At 47.0% G+C, this 15,353-nt stretch overlaps 1 protein-coding gene across 2 annotated transcripts in view; it reads right to left on the bottom strand.

Annotated features, from left to right (window-relative positions):
- FBXW8 (F-box and WD repeat domain containing 8) overlaps positions 1 to 15,353 on the bottom strand; it is a 68,586-nt gene that overhangs the window by 11,054 nt on the left and 42,179 nt on the right. For both annotated transcript variants that reach the window (XM_060683768.2, XM_060683769.2), the window contains 2 exons: positions 15,119 to 15,328; positions 1,348 to 1,475 (listed from right to left, as the gene is read on the bottom strand). In XM_060683768.2, the coding sequence (XP_060539751.2) occupies positions 1,348 to 1,475; positions 15,119 to 15,328 (338 nt within the window). The remainder of the gene's footprint in view (positions 1 to 1,347; positions 1,476 to 15,118; positions 15,329 to 15,353) is intronic.

Below are 15,353 nucleotides of genomic sequence, written 5' to 3'. Positions count from 1 at the left end.
AATGAGCCTGGCATGGAAAACCTCACTTCCTGGAAGAGCCAGCCAAGGAAAATTACCCTGGGGGGGGGGAATTCCTGAAGCCAGACGGCTTCGTTTTCCCACCAAACCGCAGCCAAAAACGTACATTGGGGCAGTTCTGAGGTCCCTCCAGTTTTTACTTTTATTTTTTTTTTAAAGGGCTGTTGTCCACCTGAACAGGTTCCAGGTTGGACAGATGAATAGCCTTCTTGTCCTTAGCTTTGCCAGTCATGTTTTAGTTTGTTTTCCCATCTTCTTCCTTACAGTAGTGGCCAAGATTGTGGAAACCTTTTGGGAAAAGTGTATTTTTTGAGGTTTGATGGCTAATAACACCACTTTTTTTTTTTGGGAGTTTCAAGATCATCCTATTCCACTGCTGGAATGGCCTGGGAAGAGCCCAGAGTACCTTAACCCAATTGAAAAATCTATGGAGCCGACGAAAGAAACTGGTTAGTCAGAAGCGACCCAGCAATAAAACCAAGTTAATAGAAGCCATCCTTCAATCTTGGTTTCACATTAGAACAGCTGCAGAACTCAAAGACTTGGTTTACTCCATGGGAAGACATTGTAAGGCCGTCATTTATGCTGAAGGTTACCCAATGGAGCTGGCAGTGGAGTCGGACAACGATGAGGCTGAGGAAGGACATGGGCCAGTCCTGGAGGCTGGGGAAGGCCCGGATGAGGGCTCTGCGTCGGAGGCAGAGATGGGGTCAGGGCCATCGGGGAGTGAGGTGCGGACTCCGGAGCCTCCAGAGGCTGACAGTAGAGAGGCAGAGGAACAGGAGGAGCCTGTTCCTAGTGTACGCATGAGAAGAGCTGCCAGAAGGCAAGAGCAGCTCAAGCAAAGAGGACAACTCGGGAGGAGAGCCAAGAGATGATTGGCCCTCCCATAAGGCTTAAAACAGACCAGCAACGGCATTTGGGCTTTGCCGGAAAACAACGTTGGTAGCTTCGTCTTCTTCTTCGTCTACGTCTTATTTTTGTATCTGTGACTTCTGAAGGTTTGCCAAGAAAGGCCTTTGGCAGTTTGCCTAATTGGACCAAGGTTTGCGATAGGACTGAGGAATTTGTGTTGGGAGGAATTTGCTTTAATTTAGTTGAACGACGTTGGGAATGGAGTCATTCTCAGCCGTTCGAATAAAGTTTGTTTGTTTTTTTCACGGACTGATTTTCCTACTACTCACTTGGGCCTGGATAACTAAATCATCTCTAAATCAGGAAGCAAATGCTTTTGGACTCATTGCCTCTGTGTTATCACCCTGCCCCAAGTTTAAATATGCCCCCACAATGTTAGCCCACCAAAGGCAACCCACCCTGGCTTAGATTTACCTTCTGACTTTGTTTCCAGCTACCAGCATGTGGGGGGGGCTGTCCTGGAGATTGAGGCATGTGAAGTCACCCAAAGGACCGCCGAGTTGCGTTACACACTGCCCCGTTTCCACGTTGTAGAGGAGAATCTGAAAGAAGCAGCACAGAAACATTTGGGAGGGTCAGCCGAGGACCACGGATGGACTCGTGATTGTCTGCAGCTTGGATTTCACACCTCATTTCTTTGGCTCGGTTTTAAGTTTCTGCCATTTATCTTTCATCCGTAGGAGCTGGAACTGGGCAGAACATTCATTGGATTGAATTAAAAAAATAAATAAATAAAAAAAACAGCCGGGTGAATCATAAAAAGAGAATCATCTTTTTTTTTTTTAACGACCCCATAATTCCTTGCGGGGTGTGGAGTCTTGGGCAACTGAATGGATCTGAGTGTTTACTGGCAGGATGCCCTTCCTGACGCCAATGCGGAGTTTTGTTCAGCAGATATATTCTCATTGTGCCCAGAGAGAGAAATGGGTGACCTCGGACCAGTCCCTTTCTCTACATCTAACTCGCCTCACAGGGTTGTTGTTGTAGGGAAAAGAGGAGGAGGAAAGTGTTGCCTTCAGTGAAAATAATAAAGGCGGGATACAAATCAATCAATCAATCAATCAATCAATCAATCAATCAATCTGGGGCTCTAGACTATGCCCTTTTGCCAGGGACCATCTCTGTCCAACAGATACGCCCAACAAAGCCAACCTTCCCAAACCCAACAACTTCCAAGCTCTCGAAATCAAAATTTCTGGACTCCCAGATTGATGCCCTCCCCTTCTGCTTTACAATGAATAATTCAACGTATCCCCGAATGCCTTAAGTCGGCCTTCACCGTGACGTTGAGTTAAAGACCTTGGAGATAAAGAGAAGGGGGGGCGCGGGGAGAGACGGAGAACAACACAACACAACGGCATCCATTTCGTGGGCGATTCTTCCCGTGTTACAAATCCCTCAACGGCCTTTACTGTCTCGGGCCCCCCCCCGCCCCCCAATCGCTCGCTCTTTTAATAAGGCTGAGCAAATGGGACGTCGTTGGGCTACGGGAGAGCGGGATCAATTATTCATGGTTTGGCTCTTTCTCTGGCACTTGGGCGATGCATTAGCCTAATGCCACCTCTTCGCCAGGATAAAAGTTGGTCACTGGGAACCTTTAGCCTCGGGCAAGTAAGGCAGGGTGGGACGGAGAAATGGGCGCAAGGATAAAGAATTGGGTTATTACTTTGTAAATGGCCTTTTTTTTTTTTTTTTGTAGCCACATCAGCCCCGATGCAAAGATTTGGAAACCGAACATCCATCCCCTGCCGCCCAACTCTGTAATTCCAAATCGCGCGAATTTTTTTTTTTTAAAAAAAACTGGAGTATGATCAAAACAAAATCTATCCAGAATCTGGGTAGGAAATGCATTTTGGGTAGTTCTCCCCTGGTCGAACCGAGATTAGAGGATGCAAGGCTAAATTAAATGAGTTGCATCTGATTTTTACCATCTTTTATGCCGGGTTTGTTAAGTGGATCACATGGTCATTAAATGAAACCTGGCTTTTCCTATTGGACGACCAGTTCAATATCAGCCAGCATTGTCCGTCGGCAGCCAAAAAAGCCAATGCCATCCTAAATTGCATTAACAGAGGGATGAAATCAAGATCAAGGGAGGTACTCATGCCACTCTGTAAAGCCTTAGTAAGACCACACCTAGAGTCCTGCATCCAGTTTTGGTCCCCACACTATAAAAAAAAAGATGTTGAGACTCTAGAAAGAGTGCAGAGAAGAGCAACCAGGATGATGAGGGGACTGGAGACTAAAACATACGATGAACAGTTGAAGGAACTGGGCATGGCTAGTCTAGTGAAGAGAAGGACCAGGGGAGACAGGATAGCAGTGGTCCAATATTTGAGGGGCTGCCACAGAGAGGAGGAAGAGGGTCAAGCTATTTTCCAAAGCACCCGAAGGCCACACAAGGAATAATGGATGGAAACTGAACAAGGAGAGATTCAACCTGGAAATAAGGAGGAATTTTCTGACAGTGAGAACAATCAACCCATGGAAAAGAAGTTGCCTTCAGAAGTTGTGGGAGCTTCATCACTGGAGGCTTTCAAGAAGAGACTGGACAGCCATTTGTCTGAAATGGTGTAGGGTCTCCTGCTTGGATAGGGGGTTGGACTAGAAGACCTCCAAGGTCCCTTCCAACTTCGTTAATCTGAATCTATCTAAAATGATCAAAGGCCTGGAGGATAAAACATACGATGAACGGTTGCAGGAACTGGGCCTGGCTAGTCTAGGGAAGAGAAGGACCAGGGGAGACAGGATAGCAGTCTTCCAGTATTTGAGGGGCTGCCACAGAGAGGAGGAAGAGGGTCAAGCTATTTTCCAAAGCACCTGAAGGCCAGACAAGGAGTAATGGATGGAAACTGACCAAGGAGAGATTCAACCTGGAAATAAGGAGGAATTTTCTGACAGTGAGAACAATCGACCCATGGAACAGAAGTTGCCTTCAGAAGTTGTGGGAGCTTCATCACTGGAGGCTTTCAAGAAGAGACTGGACTGCAATTTGTCAGAAATGGAGTAGGGTCTCCTGCTTGGGCGGGGGGTTGGACTAGATGACCTACAAGGTCCCTTCCAACTCTGTTAATCTGTTAAACTTTGCTTGCCGGAAGCCAGATGGGAAAGTCACAAATGGTGATTCCAGGGGACCCCAGGACCCTCGTAAATACATGCTGACTGATAAAATGCCCCAATTCTAATCACGTGACCATGGTCGGGACGCTGCAGCAGTCGTAAGTGCGAGGACGGATTGCAAGTCACTTTTTTCAGTGCCAGCGTAACTTCAAACAGTCTTTAAACAAATAGTTGTTAAGTTGAGCACTGCCTCTATAACCCCGGCAAAAAGCAGATAATAAATCTACAGAAGAGCTAAAATCTGAAAAACCGACTAAAGGAAGGAAGGGACAAGCGGAGGAGAAAGCGAAAAGACATGATGAGGTGAAAAATGAGGAGAGAGAGAGAGAGAGAGAGAGAGAGAGAGAGAGAGAGAGAGAGAGAGAGAGAGAGAGAGAGGAGTGTGGATTTTTAAAAAAACGAAACGGGAGGGAAGGAGAAGAAAACAGTTAATATGCATGAATAATGGATGCTTGATTTAAAAGCAGTTTGCTCCGATATGATGTAATTTTTTGACAAACAGCCAGCCAGCCAGTCTGTCTTGCAATTCCTTGCCGCAGAAAAAAAAAAAAAAAAACCCTGCATTTTATGCTATTCCAAAGGTGATTTTTCCACTGGCAGGTGTGTGTGGGCGCATGCCCCCCCCCCCTCCGCTTTGCATTCAGGAGTGGGTTGCTTCTACATCAGCGGCCCATAATAACCCTTTGGGTACCAGGGACCCAAAAGGGAGAGGTTTTCCCACGGACCGGAGGGAGCGTGGTTTTGCGTGCTGCCTGCCTCCCGCGGATGGGGCTTCGCTTGTGTGCGTGGACCAGTTTTTGGCGTGCCACGGCCAGGTGCCAGTCAACAGACCGGGGGTTGGGGGCCCTTGTCTATGTCAGGGGTGTCAAACCTGAGGGCTGCATTAGCACTTAGTAATAGCACTTAGACTTATATACCGCTTCACAGTGCTTTATAGCTCTTTCTAAGCGGTTTACAGAGTCAGCCTCTTGCCCCCCAACAATCTGGGTTCTCATTTGACCCACCTTAGAAGGATGGAAGGCTGAGTCAACCTGGAGCCGGTCAGGATTGAACTGCTGGCAATCAGCAGAGTTAGCCTGCAATGCTGCATTTTAACCACTGTGTACGATGGATGGATGGATAGATGGATGGATGGATGGAAGGAAGAAAGGAAGGAAGGAAGGAAGGAAGGAAGGAAGGAAGGAAGGAAGGAAGGAAGGAAGGAAGGAAGGAAGGAAAAACAATAGCAATAGCACTTAGATTTATATACCACTTCACAGTGCTTTCCAGCCCTCTCTAAGCGGTTTACAGAGTCAGCCTCTTCCCCCCCAACAATCTGGGTTCTCATTTGACCCACCTTAGAAGGATGGAAGGCTGAGTCAACCTGGAGCCGGTCAGGATTGAACTGCTGGCAATCAGCAGAGTTAGCCTGCAATGCTGCATTTTAACCACTGTGTACGATGGATGGATGGATGGATGGATGGAAGGAAGGAAGGAAGGAAGGAAGGAAGGAAGGAAGGAAGGAAGGAAGGAAGGAAGGAAGGAAGGAAGGAAAAACAATAGCAATAGCACTTAGATTTATATACCACTTCACAGTGCTTTCCAGCCCTCTCTAAGTGGTTTACAGAGTCAGCCTCTTCCCCCCCAACAATCTGGGTTCTCATTTGACCCACCTTAGAAGGATGGAAGGCTGAGTCAACCTGGAGCCGGTCAGGATTGAACTGCTGGCAATCAGCAGAGTTAGCCTGCAATGCTGCATTTTAACCACTGTGTACGATGGATGGATGGATGGATGGATGGATGGAAGGAAGGAAGGAAGGAAGGAAGGAAGGAAGGAAGGAAGGAAGGAAGGAAGGAAGGAAGGAAAAACAATAGCAATAGCACTTAGATTTATATACCGCTTCACAGTGCTTTCCAGCCCTCTCTAAGCGGTTTACAGAGTCAGCCTCTTGCCCCCCAACAATCTGTGTCCCCATTTTACCCATCTCGGAAGGATAGAGTCAACCTTGAGCCAGTCAGGATCGAACTGCTGGCAATCAGCAGAGTTAGCCTGCAATGATGCATTTTAACCACTGTGTACGATGGACGGATGGATGGATGGATGGATGGATGGATGGAAGGAAGGAAGGAAGGAAGGAAGGAAGGAAGGAAGGAAGGAAGGAAGGAAAAACAATAGCAATAGCACTTAGATTTATATATCGCTTCACAGTGCTTTATAGCTCTTTCTAAGCAGTTTACAGAGTCAGCCTCTTCCCCCCAACAATCTGGGTCCTCATTTTATCCACCTCGGAAGGACGGAAGGCTGAGGCTCACTTTGAGCCGGTGAGATTCAAAGTGCCAAACTGCCACAAACACATTAAGGTTGTGTTTGACCTCAGGGGGCCCGGGTAGGCGTAGCCAACTTGATGTCACTCATGTTGGGGGCGCCTATGGTGGCCCGAGCATTCTTCCAGCAAAAACGGGCTCCCGAGCTCCGTTTTCAGCCACGGTGGCCTCCTGCAACCCTCTGCCAGCAAAAACGGAGCTTGGGAGCGCCAGTCACGGGCTGGTCCTTCACTACTTCCAGGGCGGCCCCACGGGCTACATCTAAGCACCCCGCAGGCAGCCCCCGGGCCTTGAGGTGGACACCCCCGTTCTACGTGATGCTAAACAAAAGAGATTTACCATACTTTTCGGAGTATAAGACGCACTTTTTCCTCCCCTAAAAGTGGGTGGAAATGTTGGTGCGTCTTATACACCGAATACAAGCCATTTTTGGCTTCCCGAAACTCCGCAAGGCTTGTCCCTTTTTTGCCAAAAAGAGGCCCGTTTTTCGCAAAAACGGGGCCTGCAGAGGGCTTGGGAAGCCTGCAGACTGCTCCTGGGGCCCGGGGAGGCCAAAAAACTTTTTTTCCCCTTGTTTACCGCTTCAAAATCTGGGTGCGTCTTATACACCGGTGCGTCTTATAGTCCGAAAAATACGGTAATCATAAAGACATCCTTGGAAGATCCCGATGAAGTCAAGGCTTCACGGGACATCTTCAGAATCGACAGCACCCAACCCTGCCCCAAAACCCATGTTCCCCAACTCTCTTCCTCGCGCACGAAGGCCTCGCGATGCTTTTCGATAAAACCTTGGCCAAAGGAGCCTCTCTCCTTTACAGGTTGACGCTAGAAGAGACTCGGAGCCATCGGCTCAAAGGTGTTTTTTTTGCCAAGCAGGGCCAGACCAGGGGTACAGAGCCGTGCCAAAGCACCTGCAGTCTCTTCTGTTTGTGCCCGGGATCCACGGCGGGTACGTCTTGCCAAGCGGGGAACCCAGCCAAGCCAGGCGAGGTGGGGGAAGAGGCAAACGTCTGTTAGAGGCGGAACGGAGGTAGCCAAATTCGTTTGAGCCCCGAAGAAAAGATGAAAAGGCGAGTTCCAATTGGCTGAAGACGGACTGGTCATGGGGGGTCGGGGGGGGGCTGGGATGAGGGGTGTATCTTTTGAGTGCGGGAAACTCAGATTGTAGCCTGACTTTACTGCAGTTCTTAGTATAAAATCACCGTTCCCTTCAACCAAATGGAGTCGAGGGTCTTTCTTTCCTAAGGGATCAGATTGGGACATGTCTGACACTGGGCATGGGGATGATGAGAAGAAGAGGGGTGGGGCCCTGATTGTATGTCTTGATTTAATAATAATAATAATAATATATAATAATAAAATTTAGTATTTAAATTATTTAATAATAAATTATTTAATAATAAAATTTAAGAACTGCCAGGTGGAGATTCTGATTTTTAAGGAATAGGGTCAATCTGGACTGGGAACATCAGTGGAAAAAAAGGACTTTTAGGAATCGCAGCCTAAAAATTTTGAATTTTCTTTTGGAAAGGCAATGAATATGTTTCTCAGTGTTACCGATGAGTTTAGGCAAAGGTGAAGCCTAAAGGATCTCAACTCTTTAGTGAATATAGAATAACAGAGTTGGAAGGGACCTTGGAGGTCTTCTAGTCCAACCCCCTGCTTAGGCAGGAAACCCTACACCACTTCAGAGAAGTGGTTATCCAACATCTTCTTAAAGACTTCCAGTGTTGGAGCATTCACAACTTCTGGAGGCAAATCGTTCCACTGATTAATTGTTCTGACTGTCAGGAAATGTCTCCTTAGTTCTAGGTTGCTTCTCTCCTTGATGAGTTTCCACCCATTGCTTCTTGTCCTGCCTTTAGGTGCTTTGGAGAAGAGCTTGACTCCCTCTTCTTTGGGGCAGCCCCTGAGATATTGGAAGACTGCTATCCTGTCTCCCCTAGTCCTTCTTTTTATCAAACTAGACATACCCAGTTCTTGCAACCGTTCTTCATAAGTTTTAGCCTCCAGCCCCCTAATCATCTTTGTTGCTCTTCTCTGCACTCTTTCTAGAGTCTCCACATCTTTTTTACATTTACAATATAATTAGTGAATGCAATTCTACATCACTTTTAGGTAGGGCACTGAACATTTAAGGATGCGTCGGTGAGTGTTTCATTATTTTGAACCCGCTTTGGTGGTAGGCACGATCATAATCGGGGAGCCCCCGATTTAAAACAATTTGTTTTAAAATAAAGCGGCTAGCTTTGAGGGTTGCTCGGTGTTTACGTTTCTCAAAAATCAAAATTTATTGCTATTGCGGTAGGGGGCAATTTGCATTTGGAGCAGAACAGTGACGGTCCAGTCGGGTAAATTAGCCAAATGAAAATTACTTGATGGGCTATAAAACAGCATTAAAATAATAATAATAATAATAATAAAGCACATGATTTTATTCATGTGGAAGAATCACAGCACCCACTTAAAACCCGATCCAGTGCGTCTTAATGCTTTGGACAGACATGTGCAGAATCCTGGGCCGGCAACACACAACATGATGCCTGAACTTGTGTGTGTGTGTGTTTTTGTATATGTGTGTGTGTGTGTGTGCTTCTCATTCCACCCAAAAGAGTGCCAATACATCTTCTGTATCAATCTAGAGAGAAATCATTGACTTCTGACCAGATTAATCCACTCGTGCAAAGTCCCTTTGTGTCTGGGGAATAATTATCATAATAGACATTAGTAATTAGTTTTTGGTGTGATGTCAGCCAGCCTGGCAATGCCAACCAGCTACTGTCCTTGTCAAACACATCCCGGCTGTCTGGGCTTTTTCAGCTCCATCTCCCTGATTAAAATAAACACTGATGCGCCCGCTCGGAAGCCATCTGTCCAACGTGCACCAAAAAAAAATGGAATCTATTTGGGAGATCACACGGATGCCTAGACCGGCAACTGGGAGGGCCCCCCTAGATCTCTTGTATTGGGGCGGTTGTGTTGGTGGCGGTGAACTCTTTAGCTAGAACAGGGGTGTCAAACTGGATTTCTTCGAGGGCCGGATCAGCATTGTAGTTGTCCTCCATGGGCCGGGGGTGGAGGGTGGAATGGGACAGACGGCAGACAGGACTGATGCCTCGTGCAGCACGCTGCCGGCCAAAATGGTGTGTGTGTGTGGGGGGCACGAGGTTGAGTCAGAGTTATTGCCCTTTAAGAAGCTGCCTATATAAGGGAAGCTATTAGAAGGCGTCTCTCTCTCTCTCCTCGTATATCACTCATTCTCCTCGTGTTCTATCCTTGTGCACCTGCACTGTAGTTCTCTGTGTAGAGTTGGAGAAGACTGATTGATTGCTTGCCCGGCTTTGCTTAGCACTATATATAACTTGTAGATAAACCACTGTTTGAACCTCTGATAAATCTCTTGTGTACTGTATTTTGCTCCTGGGTTGTCTCAAAATAGTAGTCACACTGTGCACATTCTTATGGGGGGGGGCAAGGCCCCCCTGCACCCCATTTTTGGCCTGGACAGCCTCCTACAGCACCCTGCTGGCCAAAACAGGGTGTAGTGGTGGGACTGCGCAAGGCTCCCCATGCCCCGTTTTGGCCGGCAGAGGCACTGTGGGCCAGATCTAAGCACCCCATGGGGCATATCCAGCCCACGGGGCTTGAGTTTGACACCCCTGAGCTAGAACCTGGAGATTCATCCAAGATCTCAGGTATAGAATCGAGGAGAAAAACTGGCAGAGAGATGACTCAAATCTTACTTGCCAAGGAAGGGGCTTGGATTCTTAAATAAGTCGCAACAGCACTGGAAAAAAAAAGTGATTTTTATGACTGCTTTTCACACTTATGACGGTTGCAGCCTTCCCTTGGTCACGTGATCAAAATGTGGATGTTTGGGAAACTGACTCACATTTATGATCGTTGTATAGTGTCCTGGGGTTATGTGATCGCCTTCTGACACGCAAAAGAGCCTTGGTGGTACAGTGGTCTAAGGCACCCTGTTATTAAGCTGGTTATTAAGACCAGCTGCCTGCAATTACTGCAGGTTCGAATCTCACCAGGCTCAAGGTTGACTCAGCCTTCCATCCTTTCTAAGGTAGGTAAAATGAGGACCCGGATTGTGGGGGCAATAAGCTGACTTTGTATAAAATATACAAAAGGATGAAGGCTATTGCTTAGCGCATTGTAAGCCGCCCTGGGTCTCCGGAGAAGGGCGGCATATAAATCAAAATTTAAAAAAAAAAAAACAATGGGAAAATCAGATTCGCTTAACAAATGTGGCAGAAAAAGTCGTAAAATGGGGCAAAGCTCACTTAACAAACGCTTAGCAACATAAATTTTGGTCTCTATTGCGGCTGTAAGTCGAGGAGTACCTGTAGCCCCATTTATAAACCACAAGTTTGATGAGGAAAAAAAAAAGATAAGCCACAGACATAGACATTCCTACATAAAGCTAGAGGTTTCTCCTCTAGCTGCTCATCTCCGTTTCTTAGTCAAAGGAGACAGCGTGGTCCGAAGATGCTTCCGTGGTCATGTCACCCACATGGCTACACGCCACGGTACATAAAATGCTGTTACTTTCCCACCGAAGTGGTACCTACTGATCTACTCACAATTTCATGCTTTTGAACTGCTAGGCAGGCAGGAGCTGGAGCAAGGAACGGGAACTCACCCCATCGCGTGGCACTCGGGTCTCGAACCGGGGCTGTCAACTCTCCGGCTGACAAGCTCAGCTGTCTTTAACCCCTGAGCTCTCGTGCCCCTTACCCAACATATTGCTGCATGCTCAACTTTTAATATACAACCCTTGGGATAATAAGACACACTGTTAGCGATATTACAGCCTTATTATGTGGCACCTCTTGATTGTATTCTCTGGAGATGCAATTGGTCCCTGACTCTGCTGGCATTTCAGAAAGCTTTAAAAATACGGAAGCCTATCTGGGCACGTGGTGGAGAGGTTAATTGAACCTGTGAGACTGATGGCGATTTATGGATGCCTTGTGTTGTCCTCGGTTGTCATGACGTGTTTTAACATTAATTTGTGTTGAGTTTTTTTAGCCCTGGGTGAGCCCTCCTGCAAGATGGCCAGCCGTATAAATCATTTTAATAAACCCATCAATAAATAATCTGAAATACGACGTTTTCATACCTAAACCCTTGGCATCCCTTATCATCTCCCGCCTCGCCGTATGGTTGCAACAGCAATCGGTTACAGGTAGTCCTCAATTTACGACCACATTTGGGCCCAAAATTTGAGTGGTGCGGTGGCCTAGCGGTGGAGCTCTTGCCTCACAATCTGGAGGCTGTGAGTTTGATCCTAGATAGAGGCCGATATTTCTCTCTCGGGGCACACTGAGAATATATCTGCTGGAAAAAAAACTCCGCATTGGCGACAGGAAAGGCATCTGGCCAGTAAACACTCAGCTCCGTTCAGTTGCCCAGACTCCACACCCTCAAGGGATTAGGGGGGTCATTAAAAGCCGATGAGTTGGGCCCAACATTTCTGTGGCTAAGTGAGACTGTGAATTTTGCCCCGTTTTACGACCTTCCTTGCCACCGTTGTTAAGTGAATCACTGCAGCCCTTGTAACACGGTTGTTACGTGAATCTGGCTTCCCCGCTGATTTTGCTCGTCAGGAGGTCGCAAAAGGAGATCACATGACCCCGGGACACTGCAACCGTCACAAATACGAATTTTGATCTCGTGACTGTGGGATGTTGCAGCGGTCGTAAGACTGAAAAATGGTCACGGGTCACTTTTTCCAGTGCCATCGTAATTTCAGTCCCTGAACGTCAAGGACGATGGGTGTATTTGTCCAATTTTAGAAGTTTGCAACAGTTCTAGTTCTGCAAGAAGGATTTTCTGTGTTCACCTGTTTAGGCGAAACTTGTCGGGCGCAACTTTTAAACTGAGGCTGCCTGTTTTATTGGCCTGCCTTGATAATGCCAGTTAGGAGGTTATGGAAATAAACAAGCAAACATCCGTATTGATTCAGTTAGCTTCTGTGTTTTAAAACGTCGGGCAGGCGGTGCTCGTAAACTTTTAACCGCCTGGAAGGATGGTGTTTAAAAGAAAAGCGAAGATATGAAGGGAGCTGAATCCTGCACCTAATAAAACTTATAGATCGGGAAGCTGTCCAATTCAATTTAATTCAGCGGGGTTAATTTTTCTCGGCTGCAAGCTTGCCCTGCTCCAGTTTGCCAATTCAGCATACTGATAAAAATCCACGTGCGTTTTAATGCACCTTTACTGCACGGCACACATTTTAATGGACCTTTAATGCAGTGGTGAAATCTAAAATTTGTTACCACCGGTTCTGTGGGCGTGGCTTGGTGGGGAGGAAGGTAATGTGACTGGGTGGGCGTGGCCATTTTTTTTTAAAAAAAAAACTTTTAAAACCATTTTTTCTACAACCTCTTCGGCGAAGAGGCTGTAAAAAAATGCTTTCAAAAGGCTCTGACAATCCCAGCTGAGTTGCCTGATCGGCAGAGGCTTTTTTTTCTTTTAAATGCCTCTGACGATCAGGCAACTCAGCTTGGATCGTCAGAGGCTTTTAAAAGAAAAAAAGCCTCTGCTGATCAGGCAACTCACCCTGGATCGTCAGAGGCTTTTAAAAGAAAAAAAAACCTCTGTCGATCAGGCAACTCAGCTTGGATCGTCAGAGGCTTTTAAAAGAAAAAAAGCCTCTGCTGATCAGGCAACTCAGCTTGGATCGTCAGAGGCTTTTAAAAGAAAAAAAGCCTCTGCTGATCAGGCAACTCACCCTGGATCGTCAGAGGCTTTTAAAAGAAAAAAAAACCTCTGTCGATCAGGCAACTCAGCTTGGATCGTCAGAGGCTTTTAAAAGAAAAAAAGCCTCTGCTGATCAGGCAACTCACCCTGGATCGTCAGAGGCTTTTAAAAGAAAAAAAGTCTCTGCTGATCAGGCAACTCACCCTGGATCGTCAGAGGCTTTTAAAAGAAAAAAAGCCTCTGCTGATCAGGCAACTCAGCTTGGATCGTCAGAGGCTTTTAAAAGAAAAAAAGCCTCTGTCGATCAGGCAACTCAGCTTGGATCGTCAGAGGCATTTAAAAGAAAAAAAGCCTCTGATGATCGCGTGGCTCAGCTGGGCATGGGGGGGGGGGGCAGGGATTTTTGCTACCGGTTCTCCGAACCACTCGCCTCCATTGCTACCGGATCGGGCGATCTGGTCCGAACCGGGAGCATTTCACCCCTGCTTTAATGCATTGTTAAGACACATTAGTGCACCTTCGTCCTAACTAACACGCACGTTTTTAGGCCACGTTCTTTAACACGCGTGTGCCTTAGCATCGATTTTCCTCTAACTTTGCACATCGGTGTGTAAAATACGCTCTAAGAGAGTATAGATTCGGAAACAATACTCTACGAAGGCTGTGAACACCCGTGCCGAATAATTTTTCCATCCTGCTCTTCCTCTTCTTCTTATCGTTTGTTATTTCGGTCTACGTAAACTGCCCGCAGTCTACGAGGATGGGGACAGAAAATTTGCATTAAAAAGTAAATAATGATATAGCCCAAGTTATTTTGAAGGCCCTGCTGAAAGAGTTGCATAGACCCAGGCTCCAATTATTTATTAGACCTGCTTAGGAAGGGAGAAGTTGAGGAAAAGAGATGAATTGCTGGAGGCTACGGCGGACGAGATGAAATCTCTTCCAGAATACAGTACAATGCTGATTTGACAGCGGCTGTGATTGGCATCCATTTGTGATGAGCTGCGTAGCTAACGAGGAACACAAAAGCCCACGAGCCTTAGGACAGGCAGTCTGGAGAGATGTCAGGCTCTCCCTCCCCAAACCCCCCAACCCATATTATCATGACCTCAGGGGTCAGTCCAAGACACTCGGGAGCCCAACAAAAGGATTTTTTCCCCCCACCTTCCCTTTTCGGGACTTGGGTCTACAGGTGGTCCTAGACTTAAGAGCGCGATTGAGCCAAAAACTTCCGTTTGCTAAACGAGACATTTGTTAAGTGGATTTCGCCCCATTTCATCACACGGAATTGGAAGGGACTTTAGACATTAATAGATTGACAGAGTTGGAAGGGACCTTGTAGGTCATCTAGTCCAACCCCCCACCCAAGCAGGAGACCCTACACCATTTCTGACAGATGGCTGTCCAGTCTCTTCTTAAAAGCTTCCAGGGATGAAGCTCCCACAACTTCTGAAGGCAACTTCTGTCCCATGGGTTGATTGTTCTCACTGCCAGAAAATTCCTCCTTCTTTCCAGGTTGAATCTCTCCTGGTTCAGTTTCCATTTGTCTGGCCTTCAGGTGCTTTGGAGAATAACTTGGCTCCCTCCTCTCTGTGGCAGCCCCTCAAATATTGGAAGACTGCTATCCTGTCTCCCCTGGTCCTTCTCTTCCCTAGACTAGCCATGCCCAGTTCCTGCAACCGTTCATCGTAGGTTTTAGTCTCCAGTTCCCTAATCCTCTTGGCTGCTCTTCTCTGCACTCTTTCTAGAGTCTCAACATCTTTTTAATAGTGTGATGACCAAAACTGGATGCAGGACTCTAGGTGTGGTCTTACTAAGGCTTTATAGAGTTGTATTAGTACCTCACTTCTCCTCCTCCAACCACTACTCAGTACTGGAATTCTCCTAACGTTCTGGACAAATGACTGCCCAGTCTCAAAACCCTCCAATGATGGGGGGACCCATAACTTCAGGCTGTTCCATTGCTTAATAGCCCTCAGTCAATCCATATGGAACATAAAGGAGCCAAGGTCAAACCTTTTATGGAATCAAAGACCTGAATTACCTTGTTGGTCTCGTTAATCAGCCAGCCGTAGCCTCTGACTCCGAATGCCACTTCCTTGGCCGAGACGTCCAGGGATGTGACAGGCTGGCCGTAGACACAATGCAGGACTTTAGCTGGCTGTCCTTCTTTCAAGAAGTAGATGGCGTCCTCCGCTGCTACTACGGCAGCCGGGCAGCCCGAAGTTTGGGGCATAAGAGAGAGCAAGCTGACCTGCAAAGAGTTAATGGATTGAAGA

This window comes from Pantherophis guttatus, chromosome 17, assembly GCF_059756535.1.
Source record: "Pantherophis guttatus breed Tessera chromosome 17, ASM5975653v1, whole genome shotgun sequence".
Classification (NCBI taxonomy): domain Eukaryota; kingdom Metazoa; phylum Chordata; class Lepidosauria; order Squamata; family Colubridae; genus Pantherophis; species Pantherophis guttatus.
This window is presented reverse-complemented; position numbering and strand designations above follow the sequence as displayed.